The following is a 9,952-nucleotide window of genomic DNA, read 5'->3' as shown; positions in this document are numbered from 1 at the left end:
TCAGGAGGGACTTTAAAGGTTTCTCTCCCTGTTCCAGTAGGTGGAGAGGGAGGTTTGTGCTACTGCTGTGTGTGCAGCCACCCCTATCCTTTACTGCTCTAGGAATGCAACAGATTTTGAGAGATGCCGGGTTGTGCTGAGATCAGTTCTCAAGCTCACAGTTATGAGGAGGGCATGTGTGTGCACATGTATGAAAACAGGAGTGCAGAAGCTTGGCTTCCCCAAGGTAAAAATCTGTGTTTTGAGTATTTCAGTAAGTAGACTATAACTCTGACCTGTTTGTGGCAACCTCTGATAGAAAGCAAGCTCACCTCACCATGCTGAGACACCACTGGGATGCAGAATCATCAGCCACTCACGCCACAACAGAGTGAAGAACTCAGCTCCGCTCCTGCCAAGAACTTGGGCTGGGAAGGGTGAAAGGAAGAGTACAGGAGATGATGAAGGGAGAAGATCTCTGTGAGAAGAAGGACCAGCCAGACTGTCCTGCGTCACGAGCCTGCTGGGCTGCGCCAGACAATAAACACTGAGGTTTCTTAACAAATTACAAACCTTTATTTTTTTCTGCACTGAAAGAAAAAAAATGAAGATGTCCAAACCACACCAACAGCTGGTGACAATTCTCCAAACATCTCAACAGCAGAAACACTTCCAGGACTATAAAGTGAAGGAAACAGCAATGCATCTGGACCGATGACGGAAAGTCAGTGTTCTGGCTGTTTATTGTTTCCAGCCATGTGCAACAGGTGCCTCGTGCTAACTAGATCTTTTGGCTTCTTAGTCCCAGCTCAGGCACAGATTAAGACACCCCTTCAACTCATGAAACAGCTCTGTTAAATGGCTCAGATTGAGCAACTTGTCCAGTGCTGACAAGCCCAGTCTTTGGTAACAGCAGCAAAGGGCTCAGCAAGAAGCTGCCTGAAGTGGAGCTCCAGCATGCTTTGGTGTCAGAAACTGCCAAGGACAGACCTGGGGACGCTCCAGGGCCCGAGAGACAGACATCGCTGTGTGTCACCTTAGTTCCCTGACTGTTCCAGAACAAACCTCTGAAAGATGCTCTCTCATCTACAGTTTAGTGTCTTATGCTGAGAAACAAGCCCCACCCTTTTAAACATGACCTCTTTGAAACAGCTCTGCTGGCTGTAAGGGAGACAACTCTCCCTTAGCAACAGGCTGAGAGTCTCTAAATGCAAGAATGTTCCCTTCCAGGGTCCTCAGAAGAAGAGAGACACTGGGTCCTAACCAACCCCCTATTAAGTGCCCCAAACCAGGCCTGAACTGCTACCTGGAGGTGCAAGAGCATGGGAAGAGCTGGGTCTTCTCATTTGTGGTGTTTCTGCAGCACACGTTGCTCTTCAGAGCCCCGAGAGCTTCTCCAGAAGTACTGGTGATCGAGGGCTGCCTTGGCTGAGACACGCTTGCTAGGGTCGTACAGGAGCAATTGCTGCCAAGAGGAAAAGCCAGGAGATTTAGGCTTTCAAAAACCAAAAGACCAGGTGTTGGTCCTGCCTTTTCCCCTCTCTGGGCTTCAAGAGCAACCTACAGCTGAAGGTATCATGGGGAAAAAGATCCTGTCTGTCACTGAGTCTTGCTCTGAGCTCTCACTCACCACCAGTAAGTCTCTGCCATCTCGATCTAAGTTGGGAACAATTTCCTTCATCTCCTTCCTTGCCCACTGGGGAAAGTCCTTCTTGTAGTCAGGCAGCTGGGTCACCCCAGGCCAGGTCGCCTCAGTGGGAGTGCCCAGGGTGCGAAAGATCCTGAAGAGCTGATCAATCTCAGAGTCCCCTGGAAATAGTACCTTCCTAGTCACCTGATGGGAGAAAGAAACAAAGCCTGTTCCCACGTTTCCACCAGCTGTATCCCCTATTTCCTGCTGCAAGCAACTCTTTGTCCCAGTAGATGCGAACAACTGCACAGACCAGGGCAGCTACAATGCAGTGATTTGGCCAGGCAGTGGCTGGGAAAGCCACGGGTGTTTGCTTGCCTCCAGCTCCTCTCCATGAGACTGTGCTCCCCTGAGGCTGTCCTCTTTCACCCAGTCCCTTATCCTTCTTTGTCTCTAGCTTCCTAGCAGCAGCTCTTCCAGGCTAACTCCCTCCCCGCCTACTTACCCAGGCTCTGTTGAGTTGTAGCTCGGGGAGCTTTGGGAGCTAGGGATAAGCTGTTACACTGCACAGATAACAAGAGTTCTTCAAAGAGGAGTATGGATCCCTAGGAGACCACTCTGCTGTGCTATGAAGTGCTAGTCCTCTGAAGCCCACTGCAGGGACACCTGCACGAGTCATCTCCTCCCAGGATCAAAATGCTGCAGCAACAAGACTGGAGTTGTGCCTTCCAGAGGGAGAGGTGTCATATTCCCACGTACCTGGAACTGTAGCTGTACTACAGAGGCTTCTTTGCCTTCTGCCAGGCCCTGGGAGGTGGCAGATTGCCTTTTGAGTCCACAGCTGAGGATCAGCTACCCCTCAGGGTGGACTTTCTGTAATATGCATACCAACATGATGGGACCACAGCTGTTCTGCATCTTGTCCCTCCCTCCCCACTTCCCTTTGCAGCTGCATCCCACCCCCTTGCTCATGGAAGACACTACTTAAATCCATTTTACCATTTCTGCAAAGATACAGCCGATGCTCCAGATATCCACAGCAGTTGAGTAGTGTTTGCATCTCAGCAGTATTTCAGGGGCTCGATACCACAGAGTGACCACCTGGTAAGGAACCAATGAGCACATTTCCCTGGGTGAAACCAGAGAATGGGGTCCTCTCTTCACAGCTTGAATGCAGTGACTGTACAAATTGGAGCATGCCAAGGCCATGCTGAATTAACAGACACGTTGGTGACAGCAAGATTGGGATTAACAATGGGACTCTCTGGAACAAATTGGTATATCCTACGCAGGGAAGGTGGGAACCCAGCTTGCAGGCAGGACAGGGCACAAGAAGTCAGCACGCACTGTGGGGACTTGAGGTGACCACTGAGCTGTGGGTTAGGTTAAGAGCACTGCCTGGGCACAGCAATGCCTCAGCAATGAATGAATAACTTGTGTCGCTGCTGCTTACCCACTGTGGATTGTGTACCCCATAGTCACATTCCAAGGAGTCTCAGCAATACCTCGTGAGTGTATGTGCGCAGGGGTACTCCGAAAGTTCTTGCCAGTCCAAAATCAGCCAGCTTGATTTCTCCTGCTTCGTTAATCAGCAAGTTCTGTGGCTTCAAGTCCCTGTGGATGACTCCATGCGAGTGGCAGAATCTCACACCCTGCAGCAGCTGGAAAAGATATTTCTAAGGAGAGAAGATGTTTCAGACAATTAACCACTTTGAAAGCTGGATCATGTGAACTGACACATTTTGGATCATTTGCAGACCCAAATGGAAAAAAAAGACCTCACTATATGGCAATGCCAGGATTGTGGGCCACTACTGAGAGATGCACACAAAGTGCTCTTGCCCTGCATGGGGACAGAGAGACTCCAGTCCAAGCAGTGGCAGTCCCTTCCACCCATCCATTACTCTGAACAAAGGTAATTAGCAATAGATCCCTCGGTTGTCCTCTTAACAGTAGTTTGTTCTACAGCAAGATTGGCTGAAGAGCCTGGAAGCAGCTGGGAAACAATGTGCTGAGCAACGGTGCCAGGAGGTTTTCCCAGCTGTAATGCTTGAGACCTCAGAGGCTGGATGCCTCCAGCCAAGGACAAATCTCTTCCAAATGCAGTCTGGATAAGAGCAGCTCAGGGCTGGCTCTGCCCAGCAGAAGGCAGCAAGGACACATGGTCTCTGCCCTGCGGATGAGCACTACTTCCCCACTGTACCTTGGCTAAGCTTAAAGGAAGCTCTCCAATCGGAGATGAGTCCATGTGCTTCTTCAGGTCCTGATTCAGATACTCAAACACCATATAGAGCTTCTTCTGGCTATGCACAACATCCAGAAGCCTGCAAAAGAATCATAAGCAATCCCTTCAGTACCTTTGTGTAGGAATCCATGCTATGCAAGAGTGTTTCTTATGGAATGTGTGGGAAGACCTTCTCCAGGTCCAAACATCTCCCACAGATGCCTCTGCTCTTCAAGTCCTTTGGAGCAGAGAGAGACAGATCTAAAAGCAGCATCTCATGTGGAGCAGCAGCAGCTTGGACCAGCCTGTGTTGCTGGAGTAAAGCAGTAGTGGTGCAGGCTATGGCTGCAAACCAGGGAAGTGCAGGTGAGTCCTGCAGGTTTCTGTTTATTTTGCTCCTTTCTGTGCAGTCAGGGAGCGGCTGGAAGGGCCCCTCTTTCTGCCTGTATTCAGAGCTCCCTACAGGGATGAGCAGGAGCTCGTCAGTATGAGCGTTCATCCAGGTCTTACCTGACTATGTTGGGATGCTTCAGCTCTTTCAGCAGGGAGATTTCTCGGATGGCAGTGCTGGGGACGCCCTCCACCTCCCTGTGGCAGAGATAGGTTGTACGGCCCCCCATGGGGTCCTGTGTCCCCTCTCCCTCCAGTTATGCCCCATTGTGAGAGGGGAGGGTCTCTCACGCTGGGCACCCTGAGTCTGGGATGGAGCTGTTTCTGTGGCAGGGGAAATGGAGCCATGGGGAAGGAGAAGGGTGGCCTATGAAGTGCAAGTTCTGGGGCAGAGCTTGTTTGGGAGCACCTAAGGGTTTAAATGCTGAAGCCTACCTTTCGGAGCAGGGGAGATGAAACCTTTCTGCCCCTCAGGTGGCTGCCACTGCAGGCACAGTCCTGCAGGCAGCCTTGGTCCACACGGACACCCCTCACCGTGGGATAAGCAGGGACAAGCTTTAATCTGCTCAGTGCCCCCCCAGAGGGGCTGGGCCCCACCAGTCCCCTCCAAAATGGCAGCTCCTTCCCTGGCCTTGGCACCCGTGCCAAGCAGCACCGGGTCAGGCTCAGCTGCTTTGTAAGCCCACAGAGATGTGGTTTCCCTCTTGTCAGGCTTTTTTTTGGGCCTCTCACGCCCTTGTGGCCGCTGTGCAGGGCTCAGGGCCGCTGCTCGCTCCCATGTCCGGGCTGGGTTTGGCAGGCAGCCACAACCCCACAGGCGACCCTACCAGTGCCAGAGCCGCCATTTGGCCCCTTGTCCCCTCCTGCCGCACTGAGGAGGCGTCGAGGGCTGCGTCCCACTTACGCGTCCAAGCGGATCTTCTTGAGGGCTACCAGTTGCCCTGTGTGCTTGTGGCGAGCCTTGTACACCACGCCGTAGGTGCCCTCCCCGATCTTCTCCACCTTCTGGAACACCTCCTGGAAGGTGTCCATGGCACTGCCTCAGTGCCCGCACCCTGCAGCTGAGGCGCGGGGGTCTCAGCGACAGCAAAACCTGAGTGAAATGCACGTAAAGAGGCAACAGGGCCTAGGGAAAGGCAGCAGGGACTGCCAGGTGAAGCTCCCCAGCTGCGTTGGCACAGCAACTGGTGCCAAGGGGGTGAAGGGTTTGGAGCTCTCCCAATCACTTGAACTGTATGGGTGGATCTTTCCTTGTTGTCCCAGTCATTTCATTCAGGACAACTCAAATCCCAACCATGCGTTACCCACAATTTCTGGTTACACCATATGCATTATATCAGGATGCAATAAACACCCACCAGTCATTCATATACAATCTGGACAAAACTCACCATTGTTTCTACAACAAAACAAATATAATTTTATACAAATACCCTGTTTCACTGAATGAGGGAATAAATCATGTTAAGGGTTTCCCACAGCAGGAACACAGGACAGGCCTGAAGACACAAGAAGGAGGGAGGTAAGATAAAGACCAACAGAGGCAAACAGAGGACACAAAGAAACTGTGATATGCATCCTGGAAAGCAACGGACGTGCAACATAGAACTGTTTAACCAGCATTTCCTGAAACCCACACGAACATGCATGTTTAACCAGTACTTGCTCTAGTGGCTCATGAAGGTTGAGTTTGCACTCGCATCTCCATCCAGAGTCATTGCTAAATTTGTTCTCGTTTTCTGGCCTGACTGGGTTTGCGGATTAGGTTTTCTTTTCATAACATTTGTAGGAGTCTGGTATTTTGGATAGTCCCGGCTCTCCAGCCTGGACATTTAGATAACATCTAAGCACAGGAAGGCTGGAGAACAGATGGGAGTTGAGGTGTAAAGATAAACACATCACGTCAGACTCATTCTCCTTTACAAAACCAGGTTAAAATTTTGCATCTTGAGAACTCAGTTTTGGACTTAGGCTGAACAGACTGCATACTAAGGCAGGCCTTTGGATCACCATAACTGTGTGAAGAAAAACATACGGTTTTGATTAAATATGATTAAATATTGTAGAAAGCACTGTAATTACTGATAGCTCAAGCCCTAGAAGCAAGCCTGCCAGGGGATTTTGTCAATATTGGCTGTGTTTTGATCTGTCTGTGCATTGCACGGCTTTAGTCCTAATTTTCTGAATATTTCACTGGAGAATCTGAGCATAAAGCAGAAAAGGCTGCAGGTGTCTGAACTCCCCTGCAAGACAGTCCAGGTCCAGGGATTCCCACAGCAGAGGCAAGTCTCCTCTTTCTCGCACCGACATGTTATTCTCATCTGACATTACTGATTTTCTTTTTGTTGGTGGTTTAATTCTCCTAGGAGGGCCCGGCACCATGTTCTTAAACCAGAGCGGCTGTAATGTAACTTCATCTCCTCTTCTTGCAATTTTTTTTCAAAACCAAGCACTTCCTCACACACTCAGTGCTGAGGAGGAGGAAAACTGCCTATCGCTATGTTTTCTTACATCATCCATGGGGTTTTTGCAGGGCGTAATGCAATTGGCTTAAAGTTTTTTAACAAATAATAGGACAGGCTGCCTTCTCTTTTAATGTTTATTTAGGAAAATAACAATCAAAACCTTTAGACACTTCAAAAATAGTGATACAAAGTCTCCTAAATTTAGTTGTGTCAAGGAAGAAAGTCAAGTGGTGGTTCTCAGAGCACTGCAAATATTTATTTTAGAGCTGAAGTCAATCCCCTACGTTGGAAACTAGCTTCTGAAAACCCAAAGAGGCAGGTGCTACTGAAAATAGTGACTCTTTGTTCTTCTTCTTTCTTTGTAGAACAGTCCAGATATGTGTTTTGCTAGGGATGCTCCTGTACGGCAGCCGAGTCACACTAAGTAAATACCTGCTCTCATGGACCCACAGCCATGCAGGGCTAACGAACTTTGCACTAATGCCCTTTACCTCTGACCTGCCAACAGCCAGTAACACACTGTGCTTTGGCAGTGCATGTGGGTGTAAGCTGTTTAACTCTAGGTGTGAAGACTTTTCCTTTTTCTGATGTCTCCAAACCTTGCATGAAAAAAGTACCAGTATAACTCAAAAGCTTTCTTCCCTTAACCACCCTTGTAAACAAACAACAAACCTGCTTCCCAAAGCTATATTCAGTGATGACACCTGGCATGAATGGACAACCCACAGTCACATACTGAATTACAGACTTCAAGTGTTTTCCTGCATAGCGATTTTGCTATTTGCCTCAGCAAAATGCAGTGTTGCAAACCCACCTAAATGTAATTTTAATGTATTTGTTGCAAATGGCAGCGCGAGGACCAGCACATGACGGGTCTCAGAGCTGCTGTCAGGATGTATTGTTTCCCATCCGCTCCTGCCTCTCGCTGAAGTATTTCCTCTGCTCCTGTACGGCTTGTTCCAGCAAAAGCACGTTCATCCCTTCCACGCAGGTCAATATTCGTGCCTTTACCACAGGACCCTCACCTGGGAATATAAACAGGAAGTTTCTGCAGAAAAAAAAACAGATGGAGCAGCTCGAAGGCAAACAGAGAGCTGTCCTCAGGCAGCATATGGCTCCTGCTGCCGAAATAACCATAGCCTGAGAAACTGCAGGAGGCTGAACCAGCCATGTGTCTCCACCAATGCGAGCAGCAGGCCTGGGAGCAGGGTAATTCAGTGAGGTGCTTTCCCTCAGCCCTGTTTCCTACAAAACACCGGTGACTGACTCTGCACTCTCCTTGCACTGGTGGGGAACACTGAGCCCAGGATGTGTCAGTGCCAGTGCCTGCCATGCAGCATGTCTGCTTCACGGCTGGATGAAGTTTATTTTTCCCTGTCTAAAAAGGAACAGTGATAGGACTAAGCTCATTTCTGAATGCCTCAGTGCAGACAAGAAGAGGACAGAACAAAGCTGGGCTTAGAAAAGGCTTGATGCTGACCCTGATCAGCAGTTCATCGCTGGCATCCAAATCATAACACAGAGCTACAGAAAATGGGCCAAGCCTTGGTGACACAGCTGCCACCTTACCCTGCTCCCCTTCCACCCCAGCAAAATGAGGCCAACTCATTCCTAAGCTGTTAATGACCAAAAGAACATGTCTTTCTAAAGGAATTTTGCAGTAGTGGCTTAGCAGGTAACTCAGATGCATATGCAGTGTGGCTTTCCACATGCCACCGAGGATTTCAATGAAACAAATGCGACGCTTGTTACCAGGAGTGGCCAAGGCAACGTGGGATTTGCTTCACTACCCCAGCCCAGATCAACTCCCCATGCAAAGCACTGAGCAACTGGAGTAATGCTTGGGACACGCCAAGAAAGGGCAACAGGGTGCCCTGCACAACAGAGCCTGCCCGCATTCCTCATGCCCCGTGTCTGAGGTTAAGGGTATAATTAGAGCCTTTCAAGGACAGCGAAGACCAACCCAGCCAGCTCGCAATGAGGTATGGCAGGAATCGGTCGGTCACATTTGGTGTGAAGACGATGCGTTGGCGGGCAATGATGCCAGCAGGCTTTAGCACAGGTTTCACAAGCTCAGTAATGCTGCTGAGGTGCTTCTTAATAACAAAATCTGTCAGAGCACCGTAGTTTCAAAAAGAAACAGGCAGCTCTTGTCACAGTCTCTTCCTGTCCTGAATCACAGGCTTGTGTGGCCGGAGGCAGCTGCACAATGAGCCTGCCTTGGCTGACGCTGTCCTCAGTGACAGCATGCCTCACCGTGCACCCAGGGGGCCACAAAGGAGCTGATGAACCATAAGCAGCACCCAAGGGCACTGTTCTTGGAGCATTTACCTTCCCTGTGTTCAACCTCTCCCACAACCAGGTAGCGAGATCCCAGCTGGGCTTGGAATGGCTCCACAAATTCAGTGTTGACACAGACCTGGTACTGAGCTGAGCTGTGCTGAGCAGTGAGAACAGCTTCAGACTGGGCTAGGTTGTAGGAACATAACCTGGGAATGATCAGTTTGGGGAGTTTTAGCGTCACAGGAAAACAACAACTACAAACAATGGGGGAGGCAGGGGTGGGGTGGGGGGCTGCCAGTGAAGGAAAAGTCTGGCCTGCAAGGAGAGCAGGGTACCGTTCTCACTTGCCAAACGTCCTCAGTGTCTCTCCCTCTGGGACTGAGCTGTTGATCTCCCACGGGAAGTAATAGACACCAGCACTTGGCAGCATCTCACAAAACCGCCGATGGACCTGCAGGAAAGCAAAAGATCTCTATTCATGCCACCCTGGTACCTGATCCAGATACCAGGTGGCTGTGAAACCCCTCTGACAGGCTCCCAGGTGGAAACCTGCCTCTGTGCATCCTTTGGCTCCCTGCGTCATACAACCCAGATTTAAAAACCAAGTTAAGTTCTGCAGAGTGAGGACTGTCCTGTATCCTTCATGTTCTCCTGAATCACGTTGTGCAGCAGGAGGGGGTCAGAATGTAAGATGCTGAACATCCATTTATGGCTCTTTGTAACACAACCCCAGCTGCTCTGTGTGCCCCTTCCACGGGCTGTTCAGTGCCAGTGCCACCTGCGCTGCAGTGTGACGCGCACGCTTGATGCACGCCTGGCCTCAAGTGCAGCGCGTTGCATGCAGACGGATGCGCCACCGATCGCAGTATTTAACGCCGAGCCCAGCGCTCCAGCACGGTACCCGGAGGTGGTAGTTAACGCACACCTGAACGCGCACGCTCACGTCCGCTTAGCCCGCCAATTCCCGCGCCGCTTAACGCT

At 50.3% G+C, this 9,952-nt stretch overlaps 2 protein-coding genes across 2 annotated transcripts; both read right to left on the bottom strand.

Annotated features, from left to right (window-relative positions):
- Positions 1 to 621: 621 nt before the first annotated feature.
- CDK3 (cyclin dependent kinase 3) lies at positions 622 to 5,434 on the bottom strand. The gene is made up of 8 exons (XM_069872236.1): positions 5,128 to 5,434; positions 4,344 to 4,421; positions 3,813 to 3,933; positions 3,115 to 3,285; positions 2,609 to 2,710; positions 1,610 to 1,813; positions 1,286 to 1,444; positions 622 to 657 (listed from the first exon to the last, which is right to left on the bottom strand). The coding sequence occupies exons 1-7, from the start codon at positions 5,253 to 5,255 to the stop codon at positions 1,322 to 1,324; spliced, it is 927 nt and encodes a 308-aa protein (XP_069728337.1). The 5' UTR covers positions 5,256 to 5,434; the 3' UTR covers positions 622 to 657; positions 1,286 to 1,321.
- A 1,370-nt stretch (positions 5,435 to 6,804) lies between these two features.
- TEN1 (TEN1 subunit of CST complex) lies at positions 6,805 to 9,913 on the bottom strand. The gene is made up of 4 exons (XM_069872238.1): positions 9,897 to 9,913; positions 9,316 to 9,422; positions 9,020 to 9,177; positions 6,805 to 7,713 (listed from the first exon to the last, which is right to left on the bottom strand). Exons 2-4 carry the CDS (start codon positions 9,399 to 9,401, stop codon positions 7,577 to 7,579), a joined length of 381 nt encoding a protein of 126 aa, XP_069728339.1. The 5' UTR covers positions 9,402 to 9,422; positions 9,897 to 9,913; the 3' UTR covers positions 6,805 to 7,576.
- Positions 9,914 to 9,952: the final 39 nt, after the last annotated feature.

The sequence above is a fragment of the Phaenicophaeus curvirostris genome, chromosome 19 (genome assembly GCF_032191515.1).
Source record: "Phaenicophaeus curvirostris isolate KB17595 chromosome 19, BPBGC_Pcur_1.0, whole genome shotgun sequence".
NCBI lineage: Eukaryota > Metazoa > Chordata > Aves > Cuculiformes > Cuculidae > Phaenicophaeus > Phaenicophaeus curvirostris.
The sequence above is the reverse complement of the archived record's forward strand: the minus strand, read 5'-3'. Positions and strand labels throughout refer to the sequence as shown.

Bases quoted from the DNA above. Each gene is read 5' to 3' on its own strand.
- TEN1 (XM_069872238.1), bottom strand. From the start codon at position 9,401: ATGCTGCCAAGTGCTGGTGTCTATTACTTCCCGTGGGAGATCAACAGC. The intron at 9,178-9,315 runs GTGAGAACGGTA...GATCATTCCCAG, and splicing joins ACACTGAGGACGTTTGGCAA to GTTATGTTCCTACAACCTAG. The intron at 7,714-9,019 runs GTAAATGCTCCA...TTATATTCCCAG, and splicing joins AGAGGTTGAACACAGGGAAG to GTGAGGGTCCTGTGGTAAAG.
- CDK3 (XM_069872236.1), bottom strand. From the start codon at position 5,255: ATGGACACCTTCCAGGAGGTGTTCCAGAAGGTGGAGAAGATCGGGGAG. The intron at 3,286-3,812 runs GTACAGTGGGGA...TTCTCTCCTTAG, and splicing joins TTCCTTTAAGCTTAGCCAAG to AAATATCTTTTCCAGCTGCT. The intron at 1,814-2,608 runs GTAAAATGGATT...TTCTCCCATCAG, and splicing joins GCTGTATCTTTGCAGAAATG to GTGACTAGGAAGGTACTATT.